The sequence below is a fragment of the Tasmannia lanceolata genome, unplaced genomic scaffold (assembly GCF_043159265.1).
Source record: "Tasmannia lanceolata isolate RefF3 unplaced genomic scaffold, GAP_Taslan_0.1 ptg000015l, whole genome shotgun sequence".
NCBI lineage: Eukaryota > Viridiplantae > Streptophyta > Magnoliopsida > Canellales > Winteraceae > Tasmannia > Tasmannia lanceolata.
The window spans coordinates 20,084,654-20,100,480 of NW_027518692.1; the positions used below are offsets into that span (position 1 = coordinate 20,084,654).

At 39.1% G+C, this 15,827-nt stretch overlaps 1 protein-coding gene across 1 annotated transcript; it reads left to right on the top strand.

Moving 5' to 3' along the window:
• Positions 1 to 5,808: 5,808 nt before the first annotated feature.
• LOC143845968 (BTB/POZ domain and ankyrin repeat-containing protein NPR1-like) lies at positions 5,809 to 11,908 on the top strand. The gene is made up of 4 exons (XM_077354371.1): positions 5,809 to 6,438; positions 7,275 to 8,022; positions 10,450 to 10,650; positions 11,457 to 11,908. The coding sequence occupies exons 1-4, from the start codon at positions 5,920 to 5,922 to the stop codon at positions 11,708 to 11,710; spliced, it is 1,722 nt and encodes a 573-aa protein (XP_077210486.1). The 5' UTR covers positions 5,809 to 5,919; the 3' UTR covers positions 11,711 to 11,908.
• The last annotated feature ends 3,919 nt before the right edge of the window (positions 11,909 to 15,827 follow it).

Here is a 15,827-nt window from a genome sequence, read left to right on the forward strand (position 1 = left end):
GACCTGAAACTAGTGGCCCACATGGTGTCCACCGGACTGTTCAATCAATGGTTACCTCTTTGATGGGCCAAAACCCAGATTTTGCTTCTATTGGATGACCATGGTTCATAGAAGAAAGTCTAGTGTTTAGACAGTTTGGATCATCTGATGGGTTTGATTTTGGACATGCTTTTCATTGCATCTAGGTTGGCCAAATCGTCTTTATTTTACATAATTAAATTTTTTGGGAATGCACAGTTCGGTGTTTTGGTATGTATCCCTGTTATGAAGAATTAGGAGTAGTTCCTCAAGAAGCGAAGAGAAAATAGCAAAGATGATGAGGCCAGTGAGGAAGAGATGCCAAAAGGGAGAAGGGTGAGAGGTGAAAGAAATAAAATTGGAAGACAATGAAAAAAATGGCCCGTTTGGGCTTGTCTTTTGGGATCCTAAGTCTGGTGAATGGTGATATACAATGCCGGTGTATGTTGGATTGCTCTGTTATGCATGAAAAAGGGGCACAGATTAATTGCAAAGGATTATTATCAGTGGTTACTGGGATGTAGGTTTAAGCAGATGTTTCCCTATCTAATGGAATGGTGTAACTGATCATTGCATGAGTGGGATGCCTTGTCTCCATTTGATTTAATTCGGTTAGACATCAATAAAATATGTTGATTTTGGTACCTTTCACAGTATCAATGAAAATTTTCTGTCAAATTTCAAAAAAAGATAAGAAAATCGGTTGTTTCTCAACAAAAAAGAATGGTTAAGGCAATGATGACGAGGATTGGAAAGGCGACAGCGATTATGATAAGTTGTTGCGAAATTCAGAAGCACTGAGAGACCCAAGTACTCTATGACTAGACGAAGACGAAGACGATGAGGATAACTTAGGTTGTTCATTGTCAATGGTGATGAACTAGGCGAAGAGGAAAAATTACGAGACACATGTTTCCGTAATGATCTTCCTCAAATTTATTTATCCCTCTGACATCACATTCTTCAGAACCCTCAGAATACTTTTTAACAGAACTATTGAATTTTACCATGTTTTTACTTGCATCCAATGGGATTGCCTCACATCCCATTATATGCACTAGCAAAAAGGGAATGTAACGAGGTTATTTAAGATTCAACAATCCCTACTCACCCTGAGAGAGAGGTGGGTGGGTAGATATTTAGAAATAGGAGACCTGTGGGTCAACTGTTGTCCTTTCTGAAGAAATTTAACCTTACGTTTTTCTGTTTTATTTACCCCTCTAATATGTAGGAGGTGCCTTCTCTTTATGATCTATATTATACAATATATATCGGGAAAACTTGGGTGGCTTCCAGGGTTCTTTAAAATTGTTGAGAAAAATCTGCCGGGCAATCCGATCCGATCGTGCACAAATTATACTGAAAGATAAAATAAACAAGCCACAAGATGAACACCAAGATTTTATGTGGTTCGGCAAAGCTTACTCCACGGGCGAGAAACACAATCTTCCAATATGAGAAAAACAAAATACAAGGATTACAATGGATTAATCTCAAACCCACAAACTCGCAACCCTTTCCTTGCTCTCTCAAACCCAAGACCGTACAAGAGTAACCCAAGAGAAACCCACAAGAGAAAATCCCAAGAGACAGCCCGAGAAGAAATCTTAAGAAGACCCAAGAAGAAACCCAAAGAATAAACCCTTTTCTTCTTCTCCTTCTCTATTTTCCTCTACTTCTCTTTCTCTCTCTTTTTCTCTCCCCTTTGAGGCAGCCGACACACCCAAACACTCTCTTGCCACACCCTAAGAGAGAAAAACCCTTTCTCTCTATAGTAGGGTTTTTCCAAAAACCCAAAAGACAATTTCTATTCTATGCCTCTTGCCTTCCCACCCAAGTAACCCACGATGTGTGGGAAATAAGGCAACTTTCCCAACAATGTAGATCAACTCGTCAACAAAGATCAGGTAAGCATAAGAGGAGCCACCAGCCTCTCCGCCTTTTAGATCTTTAGATTGTAGCTTTGAGGATTTGTATCCCAAGAAGAAATCTGTTCACAACATCAAAGGAACCCTCCATTTCAAAAAAATTAAAAAAAAAAACCATTTCAAAAAAACATCTAAGGAAGCCTATCTCCCCATTCTTCTGTGTCCTCTCATTCCTTTATTTCACTCAAAGCCACGACATCTTACTGTAGGGAATTTAACTGGGTAGAACTCACCCCTAAAAGCTAGCCATTAGAGGGAGGGTGCCTGCTCCCTTATAACCCATCCCCATCCATTTTACCTATCCGATGTGGGACTATTTGGTTTTGCATGGAACCCAACAATCTCCCCCTCCACGCGGAAGCAACGTGGACAACTCGCCCCTCCATGCGGTGGCAACGTGGGATCCACGATATCCTACACTGGGGTTTTCGAGATCTTCCCCGAGGGACATTCCTGCCCTTGGAGGCAAACCGGGGTTTCCTCGCCCTGAGCTCTGATACCATTTGTAGGGAATTTAACCGGGTAGAACTCACCCCTAAAAGCTAGCCATTACAAGGGGAGTGCCCATTCCCTTATAACCCATCCCCATCCATTTCACTTATCCGATGTGGGACTATTTGCTTTTGCGTGGAACCCCAACACTTACATGTCGTTGCGGGTTACAATCTGCACAAAATGTGTCTGGTGACTCCAAACCCCGTCTAAAATTTGCTAGTGTGTATGCTAACTCACATTCACGACAGAAGGCTTGAACCAGTAAGAATTTTCAAAGTACAGAGATCAGACTATTGGCTTCTTGTGCAAGACAGGAATGTTGATCATAGACCACTGTGCTCTATGCATAGAGGCCGGGGAATTGGTGGACCATATCTTCATCCACTAGAGGGTGGCTAGGAACGTTTGGAGCCTCATGCTAAAAAGATTTGGCATTTCTTGGGTCTTCCCCTCTAAGCTCATAGATGTCTTGGAGGGGTGGACGGCGATCCTGTGGTGTTGAAGAAAGGAAAAGTTTTGTGGAATCCTTCTTTGATGGCTATCTTGTGGGTTCTATGGAAGGAAAGGAACGAAAGAATTTTTCGGTAATGTCGGTTGAAATTCCGTACAAGATAAAATAGCCGTTTAATTGATTTGGTCGGATTTCGGCCGAAATTTTGAAATTTCGGTTTTGGAGAGGCCCGAAACGCATTCCTAAACCGAAATCTGAAACCATGTCAATTTGGATCGTTTATCAAGTGGGTACCGCCCTGGATGGACCATAGCTCAAAAACGTATTTGATCCTGTTCATCCGATTGTACGATTTTGAAACCGCATATGGATTCTTAAAAAGTCGTATGCTAACCATCTGATTTGGGTCTTAGAGATCTTCAAAAGTTGACTTTTATTTCAAGTGGTAAATTATGTCTCAAATGGGAATAGAAAATATATGATATGATGATTAAAATAAAGAGGGCATGATATTGTTGATGAAATCATGAAAGGGTCAAATGGGGAAATTCGTCTCTTTTAAAAGAAATTGCAGCTCAGTACTAAATTTTTCTTGTTCATGTCGGCCATGTGCCCATGTTTGGCAACCAGGAAATTTTTTTTCCAAGGGATGTTATCTTACCCAATGTTGTTTGCATTAGGGGTGTAATTCAGGTCGGGTTATGTCGGGTTGAGGCCAACCCTAACCCAACCCGAGATAGCATTCCCTCAACCCTAACCCGACCTAACCTTAGCCTCGGGTTCAGGATGGTCAACCCTAACCCAACCCGCCTCCAAATCGGGTTGGGTTGATTCGGGCTGAGTCGGGTTGGGATCAGGTCATCTACGACGACCAAACAGAAAAGTAGAAGAAAGAAAAACATAATCCTGAGAAAATCATGATAAAATTAGAAGACGGAGGTCGGATTTGGGTTGGGTTGCCAAGGCCTCAACCCTAACCCAACCTAAATTTAAATCGGGTTGGCTTTTCCCAACCCAACCTGAGAAAATGCCAACCCAACCCCTAGTTTGTGTGTGAGAGCAGTTGGGTCGGTAAACAAGAGGGGAAATCAATATATTTTGACCATTTAAAAAAAAAAAAAAAAAAAACTCAGGGAAAAAAAATGCACTCCAAGTATGATTTATTTTTCCTTCCTTTCCAGCCATTTCTAACCCTCACTGCGCTCAGTCTAATGCCCCGCAAGCCTCACCTCCAGCCTTCCCAAACCCTTATTGACCACGTGATTAAACTAATATTTCGTATGAGGTGGAACATTGCCTTAATTCATAGAGAGGTGGTCTTTTTTTAATTAAATTTTTTATTTTTATTTTTTCCATTCTATATATAAAGGAACCAATTCCAGATTCTGACAATTGAAGCACATCCTTAATTTCTTATTGGTACTATAAAAGAATCTTATTCATAAACAAGGACTAATTCTTTTGTGGTATCGAAAGAAGGCCAAAGAAGATTTTCATACAGTATACAAGGTTCATCGAATGCCTAAAAAAGTATGGGATAATTACATTTACACCCCCGTCAACTATAGCCAATTTCCAATCGGGTCCCTGTGGTTTCAACTTCATCAAAGACACCCCCTCAAATTTCTGACATTTTTAAGTAGACCCCTTCTGTTGACGGACCGTTAGTTTAACCTAACGGAATGACTAAAACCAGCCATGGTTAATATTTTGATGACAGAAATGCCCTTGGTTTTAAGCCATTTGCAGACGATTAGGGTTACGCCATTTCCCACAGCCGCTGTCGCACCTCCAGCCACCGCCGCCGTCGTAACCTCCGGCCACAGACATCACCTCTAGACAATAAAACCCCATCCCATGGCTATATCAAACCCACATTTCAAGAAAAAACAATGATAAAAACAAAACAAAAAGGCCTAAAATATTAGGGTTTTTATGCAAATCATAATAATGATATGAATGAAGACAAATAAAACTCCTAAATTAAGGGTTTATGTTAATAAATAAACAAGGGTTTGAATCAAACCCTTGATTTCAGTTTTCAAGTATGAAAACCCTAATTTTCAGTTGGAGAAGACGAGGGCATTACAGTCATTTTCTCCTCTCCATCCGTTAAAAAAACCCACGGAAACCTGAGGTGGTGTCTTTGATGAAAGTGAAACAACAGTGACCCGATTGGAAATTGGCTATAGTTGAGGGGGTGTAATCTTCTGCTGTTTTCCTAGGAAAGAGATTGAAGTGAAGAGAAACCCATAACTTTTGTTGTCTATTTATGTACCAACAAGAAAAGTTTCTATTTATGCACCAACAAAGGAAAATGGGATAATGAACATCTTCTAAAGACCTTCTAGAAAGACCGATAAGAACCCGATTCTGATTTTTTGACTGGGGGTGTTAGATTGGTATTGCCACCACCACCCATACCTATTTTAGCCATGTACTATTCGATACGGAGATTGCGGAAAATAGAAGCGAGTGTTGTAATTATCAGATCTCAGAAACACATACAAAAACAATTAATGAGTTTCAAACACGGTCTCCCACCCCTCTGAGATTATAAATTCGCTCTCCTCATTGGAAAATCCGCGCCCTTGAACGTGAATTATGTTGTAGACTTTAACGCTTTTTAACTCTACAGTGGTGCGAATTATCCTAGGGGGGTGCGAATTTATCACAAATCTCTTTTATACTTAAAATGGTTGTCATTCATTAACCACTTCCAAAACCCGATGCCGATCTTCATCTTGTCCTATTTTCAAGAGATTTGCTAGGAACCTTTCTGAGCAGTCACCTCAGATGAATTAAATCAATAAGACAAAATCTAAGCCCATGTGGCCACCCGCAAAATTCCTTCTGCGATGGTCCCTAGCAAATCCCTCATCATCTCGTACACAAATTTGATAATAAAACACCCCAACCCAACACTCTATTTCAGTCTATTGACTTTCTCCACCTTCGTCTTCTTCTTCCTGGAAATCTCTGAAAATGTTACTTTCTCTCTCCTAGGGTTTCTTCCTCCCCACTTTCATGGCCGATCTTTCCACCTTTTCCGATTCAAACGAAAACATTAGCATCAGTTGCATCTCAAACAGTGATTCCTCCTCCTCTGAAATCTCTCCTCCCACAATCGCCGCTCTCCGCCGCCTCTCCGAAAACCTAGAAATCCTAATCCAATCCCCAGATTTCAATCTATACAGTGATGCTTCAATCGTTATTAATGGCGGGTCTCTCCAGGTTCCGGTCCACCGATGTATACTCTCGGCTAGAAGTCCTTTTTTCCGGCAAGTATTTGCGGCCGCGAATGAGAAAGGTGGGAAGGTGGAATTGAAGGAATTTGCTAGGGATTTTGATGTGGGTATTGATTCTTTGGTGACTGTTCTTTCTTATCTTTACAGTGGGAAGGTGAAACCCTTGCCTGAAGAGGTTTGTTTTTGTGTTGATGATGGTTGTTCGCATATAGCGTGTAGGCCTGCTGTGAATTTTATGGTGGAGGTTCTCTATGCTTCTTTTACTTTTCAGATTGCTGAATTGGTTACACTTTATCAGGTTGGTACCCTTGTTCTTCTTTTTTATCTGTTTTTTTTTTCTTTTCTAGTGCGTCGATTGTTATTGAGATTTAATTGTTTGAGCAATTTGAATGTTGGACTCTATTTGTTCTGCTGGTTGGTTATAAGTAGTTGTCTGTTGTAGTGGAATTTTGAGTAATGATGTGGGGATTAGGACACCTGAAATGGGTTGGATTGATTTTGAGGAATTATACAAGAAATAGATTGTATTTTATTTTACAGAATTGGGTATAAAAAGTTTATTATCTATGCAAGAAAAACATTTCTGATATGATGGATTTTTTTTTCTTGGGATAACTTTTCTTTCCACGATTTAGAAGGAAATGATATGATTATGGTTAATTTAGAGAGATAATAGCGAGAATTGAAAGTACCTACCTCCTAGTAAAACTTGAATAGAGGTGGTTCAAGTTATCTTTTTTCGTGTGAAAAAAGTAGAAAATTTTAGAAATACTTTCCTTCTCAAACTTTTTCATAAAATTCTTGGAATCCAAACAGGGGTTGATACTTAATACTTGTAGAATTCTATCTTTATGAAAAACTCATAGAATGAAATGCAGAGGATGTACTATTACATGGTATCAAGTCCGGAAACTGTTAGACATGGATTGAACTTATTGCAGTTCAGGAACTTAATGAAGAAAATGCTTGCCATTCAGAATAAAATGAAGAAAAATACTTTCATCCTTTCTTTCTTTTTTTTTTGGGATCTCAGGAGTAAGTTAACATATACCCATGTTCGAATGTATGCAATTGGGTATCAGTTTCTCTTCTAATGAGATGACTATATAGTAATTGTTATTTGTTTTATTGCAGCGGCGCCTCCTTGACATTCTTGACAAGGTGGCAATAGATGACATTCTGGTGGTCTTACATGTTTCAAACGTGTGTGATAAAGCTTGTGGGAGATTGCTGTCCAGATGCATTGAAATTGTAGTCAAGTCTGATATTGATATTGTAACTCTGGAGAAGGCATTACCCCATGATGTTGCCAAGAAAATTATTGATTCACGTACAATTTTGGGCTTATGTGGAGTGGAAGGCCCGGATTTTCCGGATAAACATGTAAAGAGAATACATAGGGCCCTTGATTCTGATGACGTTGAATTAGTAAGGATGTTGCTCAAAGAGAGGCACACCACTCTAGATGACGCATATGCACTACACTATGTAGTAGCATTTTGTGATTCAAAAACTACAACGGAGCTTCTAGATTTTGGTCTTGCGGACGTCAACCTTAAGAATCCTAGGGGATACACTGTGTTGCATGTCGCTGCAATACGGAAAGAACCTAAAATAATTGTGTCTCTTCTAACAAAGGGGGCTCGACCATCTGATCTTACATTGGATGGAAGGAAGGCAATTCAAATATGCAAGAGGCTTACCAAGTCTGTGGATTATTATAGGTTCACCGAAGAAGGAATGGATTCTCCAAATGATCGGTTATGTATAGAGATATTAGAGCAAGCAGAACGAAGAGATCCACTACTAGGAGAAGCTTCTCTTTCTCTTGCAATGGCTGGTGATGACTTGCGTTCGAAATTGTTATACCTTGAAAGTAGAGGTGAGTTATCCCCATTTAACCCCAAACTTTTTTTTCCGGACATTAAAAATATGAAGTCCATTTCACATATTATTCAGAATGTAGGTATGATCATTGTCTTGTGTGAAGATCATTTTGTGGATCATTAGCTAATGAGGGTTTACATAGAAAGTGTCTTGTTTTGGCTCAATCTCTGTCTTTGTAGTAAGTGTTATGGCTTTTGTTTTATGGAATAGATCTTCGTTACTTCTTCAGGAATAAACGAAACAGTAGCTTATCTGGGCTTGACCACTTCAATCCTTTAAACAAATTCAATTTCCATGGTATGTATGGTTTTAGGATTTTAGATATATTTCTTTTCAATCCTAGAGTTGTATGACTGTGTTCCTCCTTGAGGTTCCCTTAGGCCCTGCTTGTTTTAGGAGCACTGCTAGGAAAACGGGATTCCGTTTTGGAAAATAAAACGGGCTTCAACCATTCGAGCCACGTCCACTAAAAGACAAATGGAGGGAGCTCAAATCCCCATAAAAGCAATAAATACACATTTAAAGGGGTCAAATGAAGGGTCATTTCAGTCATGTTTATTTTACAAACGGAATCCCGTTTTCAAAGTATTTCCCTTGTTTTAGATTATGGCAACCGATTGTGGAGTCCCCAACTGATTATTTGACTCAAATTTAGTGCAACCGATTGTTCTTTGTTTCTTGTTGATTCATTGTACTGACCATCTCGGTTGCGGGGGATCCCGTTTTCTTTTCTTAATATTAACATCATTGTTTAAAAACTCATTGACTCGACTCGGAACTCTCCCAAGTTGAGTCCCTTTTACCTTGGCTGTGTTCTGCATTACACCACATCCGCATTCTGCGTTTTGCCCCAGAGTCAATAAAAACTCCTTTGACTCTCCTGGGTTATGACCATGTCAACTGCGTCATTGGCCGTGTCCACGCAGATTCGACAAGGATTTTTCTTGGCCGCGTTCGACGTCACATCCGCATTTTTAAACACTGATTAATATAATCTGCTGTCATTTAAGAAAAATTGGACCATGTGTCTTACAACTGCACAGGCGTGACACGAGAGGTCTTGGCCAACAAAGATAACTTGTATTAAGTTTCTTTCCCATCGAAGTAGTGACAACATTTGAAGGTTAGTAAAACCTTTTTGAGCTCTTTGCCTAGAAGATAGAAAAGACAGGACTGCAATACGGGAAGATGAATGAGATGGAATGTAATAAAAAAAAAAGGATTAGATATTTTCAGAAAGTTATTTTTCCATTTCTTTGACTAATGTCCATACTTTGGAATAGCCCTTTTGAGTAGTTGGGGGAATGCTTGCAAGAGTTTTTTGTGGATAAACAGTAGAAATCTGTGACATCAGCAGTGAGGATGTCATGTACATACCCAGTGATTATGCCAAAGAACTCCTAGAACGTTTTATTTTCCTTTAATCCATGGTATTTTTGTGGTTTATTTTAGGCTGTTTCTTCATCTTTAGTTTCAGTTTGTCTTCCATCTCCCTCGATACAATATTCTTGCAACTACATGATTACATTACATACCGCCCCCACTCCCCACCTGCACACACACACACACAGGCGATGCAACATTGATGCAGGGCCATTCTTCTTCCGATTCAACCTTGGGTTGAAAACAGCCCTTTTTTTTACGATCATTGCTTCAACATAATGTACGCCATCATCTGGTTCATTTTGGTCTTCACCAAAGTTAGGTTCCTCCTCTTCAATGTTGTCAACATCTTCATATTCATTGTCAATTACGGTAAACTTTCTCGGATTTTTTTTGGGGGGAAGGGGGTTGCAATCGGAAGATTTGTGACCTAGTTCACCACACTTAGAGCACTTGAAAGTGTTGTTAGGATCATGTAGTTTTGGTGTTTTTATATTTCCATGATCTTGGTCCGGTTGAAGCCAGAATTGAGTAGGATCATGTGGTGACTTTTCTTGGATTGCGCGGGGGGGCGGGGGTTGGGGGGGTGTGTGCAATCGGAAGATTTGTGACCTAGTTCACCACACTTAGAGCACTTGAAAGTGTTGTTAGGATCATGTGGTTTTGGTGTTTTTATATTTCCATGATCTTGGCCCGTGTGGGAATCTCTGCTCTGGCGCTGCTTTCTTAATAATTTTTTATCCTATTTAAAAAGGCAAAAAGAACATTCAACCAAACCAAAACACCCATCTTTTTCCATCATTCTAACCATCTCACAGGTAATGACAACTGATAACACCAGACCAAATATTTGCTCTAAAAAAGTGACTAGCTCCTTCAGACCCTGCTTGCACAGTTTCCTCTATTCTATCCCTCACAATTGAACTTGTCAAACAGTATTTCTGATGAATTTATTATCTGCATCTGAATTCAGATTCTCCTGCGTAATATATGTTTCAGGCATATATTATTTGACTTGTATATGGTGATATTTTTGCAGTTGGTCTAGCAAAGCTATTGTTTCCCACAGAAGCAAAAGTTGCCATGGAGATTGCACAAGTAGATGGCACTTCAGAGTTACCATTGCCTGCAAATTCTGTGATTACCTCTGCAAACCAGGCTACAACAATGGACTTAAATGATGCACCTTTCAAAATCAATGAGGAGCATCTGTCTAGGTTGAGAGCCCTCTCCAAAACCGGTACATATTTCTTGACATTGTTTTTACCTGAGATACATCTGTGGTTAAGTTTGCATACAGGACTTTTTGGTTGTACTTAAACACCCGCATATACTTTAGTATTAGATGCTTTAATTTCGGTGTTGGTTTAAGTAAAAATAGCCCTGTTCCATTCATGATTGGTGAGTTGGTTTTTTATTTTACTTATCCTTAGAAGTGCCTTTCTTATTCATAAAATTGCCACCAACCATTTAAGTAATTATTTCGCCCAAGTTTATTTTTTCGAACAATTAATTTTATTATAAAATGAAAAAAAAATATGAATAAGAAAATTTTATTCATTCAAAAAAAATTATTACAAAATGAAAAACATATAATTAGCATGAAATTTCAAAGGCATTAGGCTTAAGACATTGAACACTTTGGAAGTACTTGGAGAAAAATAAGAATTAGAGAATGAACGAAATAAATTGTTGAAAGAAAAGGTATAAGATATTAGTGTTTCATTTGTACACTGGTTCTAAAATGAGCTGGTCAGACCACTAGCCCTTTACTAGAGACCATTTTTTTTGTTAGTACACTTTGCATTTCTTATGGAATGTAGTAATCAAGGCCACCAAGCAATCAATGGTAAATTTAAATCAATAGGGGCCTGATTTCTAAAAATAGACACGCATCCTCTCTTCTGTGTATAGTTAAGCCAACACATGGTAGTTTATTCTCTGGTTTTCATTTGTGGCCAAGGACTTTATTCTAAACTTTTCACCTTATTCATTTATCAATTTTACAACACTTCTAACCTTTTACGGATGGCCTTTTCTTCACAGTGGAGCTTGGGAAACGTTTCTTTCCCCGCTGCTCAGAGGTACTTAACAAGATCATGGATAATGATGACCTAGCTAACCTTGCCTTAGAGAACACAGAAGAGCAAGTATTGAAAAAGAGGAGATTCTTGGAAATCCAAAGTGTTCTAGCAAAAGCATTCACAGAGGACAAGGAGGAATTTGATAGATCTGCCCTCTCATCGGCATCCTCATCCACATCAATAGAAATGGTGAGGTCTAAGCTCATCAGGAAGTGAGAAGAAAAACTATTGTATGTTGTATGCATTTGTTTTCATTTGAGTTTGGTTTGTAACATAGTTAGGTTCTGCCACAAGTTTAAAGTGGTTCTTTGTTTTCCTGATTAGATATATAAGCTTGGTTTCTTTATCTTATATCAAAGTTGTACACATGTATAATTTGAGCAATGCAAGTTAAGTCTATTAATCTTGCTTAGAGAGGTAACAAGATCTTACTCTTTTCTTCTTTAATAGATGTGACTCAAATCCGATCCTTGATAGGTAAGAAATGTTACTGGGATTTCACAATGCATGCCTTACCAGCCATTGAGCACAGTACAATCTACCAAGGAAAATTGCCGATGGGGGACATCAAAATACGAGAATTACCAACGGGGGACACACTTTTGAAAAATTGTTAGAGGGACGAAATGGGGGTTATCAAGTCTCTAAAAGGGGGTTATTAACACTCTAAATGGGGTTATCAACCCCTCTTAAACAATTTTTCAAAAGTGTGTCCCCCCGTTGGCAATTCTCGTATTTTGAAGTCCCCCATTGGCAATTTTTCCATTTACAATTAACTTTCAATGTGCAATTACAACCTTTTCTCCTTTTGGCACTAGACCTCTTGTTTGCTTCCCATATTACTGTATTTCTTCCTCACTTTCCCTAGTAGGAATTATTACCAGTTTACTACTATTAATCTTCTCCCTGTGAAAACTTAAGAACACCCAGGATGCCACCCATATGATACCGGAAACTTCATCAAATAGGTGGCACCAATCGGATTCCGGTGGCCCAATGAACAATTATAACTATTCAACAAGTCAAATGATTAGAATCGAACAAAGTTAAAAGCACTTCATAATACCCATAGAGACTAGTAAATTATTGTCAATGTTGAACTTCATTTCTATGGTACTGAGCATAACTAGAATGAAACCTGAGTCATGCAAGGGGATTAGAAAAGATAATAAGTAAAACACTTCAATGTAAAAATCGAAATTAAGCTGTTCTCTGACTCTGACCTGACCCTCGAATTGCTATGGCCCTGTTTGTTTTTTATTCTGAGTACTGATTATTTGGATCGGTGTTCATTAACCCTTGTTGACACCATCCGAGCCTCTTGATAGGGAAATAAGGGGCGAGAGTGTGAACTTTCTTCTTTGGTATTTGCATGCAGAGCAAGCCTTGGGTGCCTTAGCCAGACCCATTGCGCCGCATGCAAACATCAAAGGAGAGAAATGCACAGAGTTGGCTAGAAATGCAGCGCAAGCCTTGGGGTACCTAGCCAAACCCATTGCCCGCGCCCACCACCCTGCAATTTCAACCTTGTCCTCAAGGTTGACTCGTAATAAGGTCCAAAAATTTCTGAAGGAGAGTGGTAAGGCTCCCACATGGTTTCTTCAATTGGTAAGTCTTTCTACTCCGTCGGTCTAGGCACGAACTACCTTTTTTTTAGTTCCTAAGCGTTTTCTACTAGTATATTGGTTCTAGTAGGACAATCCCAACTCTCCCTACTACTATATTCGTTCAATTAAGACAATCCCAACCCTCCGATATGTAGGGATTCATATACCACAAAAACCTCAATAGATCTGAGGGTTTGAATCATCCCGTAGAGATGATTTTAGGGGCACGACACATTTAGGTCAGGGCCCAACAACTGGATGGTTTGGATTATTCAATAATCTGAGCCCTGCTATGTTTTTTTTGGGAGAATTTTTACATGGCATTCTACGTACGTACATGCAAGTATACCAGTGGATATATAGTCCGTGAAGGTTTGCCTTTCACTGAAGGTTCTGGCAGTCAGGAAAAGATAATAATTAACAAGGGAAATGTTATCAGCACTACTGTATTTTGACGTGGGCACTCCTCTCTTTATTAAAGTACGGAATGGCCCACACCATAGGATGATCGAAACCATCCATTAGATGGGCCACAGCCTAAATAGGTTGTGCCCCAAAAATAATTTCCATAGGTTGATACTAACCCTCCGATCTATAGAGGGTTAGGATCAACCCTCTAACATTCAGATCGGAAGGTTAGGATCAACCTATGGATATAATTTTTGGGGCACAACCTATTTAGGCGGTGGCCCATCTAATGGACGGTTTGGATCATCCTATGGTGCGGGCCATACCGTACTTTTAATAAAACGAGGAATGCCCTCATCAAAATATAGTAGTGCTGATAACATTTCCCATTAACAATAGTTATCACCGATCTTATAGTTTAATATCTATACCCGCGGTCATATCACCGGTAAAAGTAAAACAGCCTTTTTTTCAAAAAAAAAAAAAAAAACTATGTGTGCAGGTAGTTTTAACCGCTGGTAAAGACCTTTTCATAAAGAAATATTTAAATTTGGAAAAAAAAAAACTAAAAAATGGAAAGAACCTGTAAACCTACATTTCAAAGAGGGCCTAAGCATGTGTCCTATCTAAATTATGGTCATTGCTGAGCTTCATTTCTATAGTATTGAATATCGGGGATTAAAAACATAATAAATAAAATAATTCAATATAAATATCGAAATTATCTCCAACTCTGACCCGACCCGACCCGCTAATTGCTATGTCCATGTTTATTTTGGATTTTTAGAGCCCTTTGTGACTCCAAAACTGATAATCGGTTCTCAAAATCCAAAACAGGTCATGTTCGTTTGAGATTATGATAACCGATGGTGAGCCCCCAAACCAACTATTGGACTCAAAATTACACTGTACATGTGTGACATGGTGTCGTGATAGGGATCGTTCATCTTGTAGGTACCACAAGACCCTAATGATTCTGCCACTGAATCAAAATGGGGGCATTTTAAAGCTCTTTATCTTAAGATTCCAAACATTAATATCTCTATTTGGCATGGGAAGAATCAGTGGCCACAAGGGTAGTGTTGCATTACCAGACCCGTATCAGCCTCAGGGTTAAAAAATCATGGGTCTTAGGATTGGTTGGTTCGGGAAACGAAGCCCAACCCAACCTGACCCGTTACCCTATTGTATAACTTTGGAGCAAAATGAGATTTTTAAACATAGGAACGAAACATTCTCACTCTGTTACAATGCAAATGATTTGCATCAGACTAGTGGATGATGGACGTCCAATCTAGACCGTTGATCAAGTGATCCTAATTGTGGATGGCAAATCTGGATCGGCTAATTATTCTCTTATAAGACTTGCTCCGGTAGAGATTTCTCGATTTCGAAATGTATCGAAGCCTTGGGTAGTAAAACAAAGTGGTGACTTTTCTGGTTTTAACAGTCCATATGAAGAGCAAATATGGGATAATCAGGATTCGTCCCTTTGGTATGATTTTCCACAATGACCCGTCCATGACAGATGGTTGCAGGCCAAGGGACCTAGAACCCATGTTTAAGGTGAGAATGATTCCTAGATTTGCTGATCGGATGGATAGCAAATTCTCAGATTTATCTACAACTAGTAAGTAGAAATTAAGAATAAGCTATCTCTAAAAAGGAAATGATCCAAAATGATCCAATATGTAGGCCTAAATATGGGTTTTCGTTAGCAGATGATAAGTAAAGGGTGCATTTGGATTGCGGGAGGTAGGATTGTAATGAACATCTTATTCCGATTTCATATTCTGACTCCCCTTGAATTGGAATGCAAAAAAAAAAATTAAAATATTAAATTTGATTTAAAAAGTTTAATAAAAATTTCATTCCAACGGGGGAGAAATTAGAATAGCACCTCTTGGAGAGGGAAACAGATTCCAACGGGGGCGAAATTAGAATAGCACCTCTTGGAGAGGGAAATAGATTCCAACATTACCTCTTTAAGATGTGGGTTTTCTGAATGGATCTGGGCATTTTCTCGGTATTTTTAGTTGGTCTGATACATTGTTTACTCACTCTTTCTTGTTATCTCTGTGTTTTATGATATGGGTAATTTATTCTGTTTTTTTTTTTTTTTTGGGTTTGGGTGTTGATGATATGTGGGTGGGTTTGTGGGTGCTATTATGGTGTTTTGTTGGTAGGGTGCTTATCTTCAACTATGTGGTTTTTGGATTATGTAGTAGTGGTCTTTTGTGTGGGTGTTGATGATATGTGGGTGGGTTTGTGGGTGCCCCGTGGAACTTGCATTCTATTCTCTGGATTATGATAATTGT

What these genes read in the sequence shown, in the direction of transcription:
- LOC143845968 (XM_077354371.1), top strand. Translation starts at nt 5,920, where the DNA reads ATGGCCGATCTTTCCACCTTTTCCGATTCAAACGAAAACATTAGCATC. An exon ending in GTTATACCTTGAAAGTAGAG is followed by an intron (nt 8,023 to 10,449) that starts GTGAGTTATCCC and finishes ATATTTTTGCAG; the next exon opens with TTGGTCTAGCAAAGCTATTG. An exon ending in GAGAGCCCTCTCCAAAACCG is followed by an intron (nt 10,651 to 11,456) that starts GTACATATTTCT and finishes TTTTCTTCACAG; the next exon opens with TGGAGCTTGGGAAACGTTTC.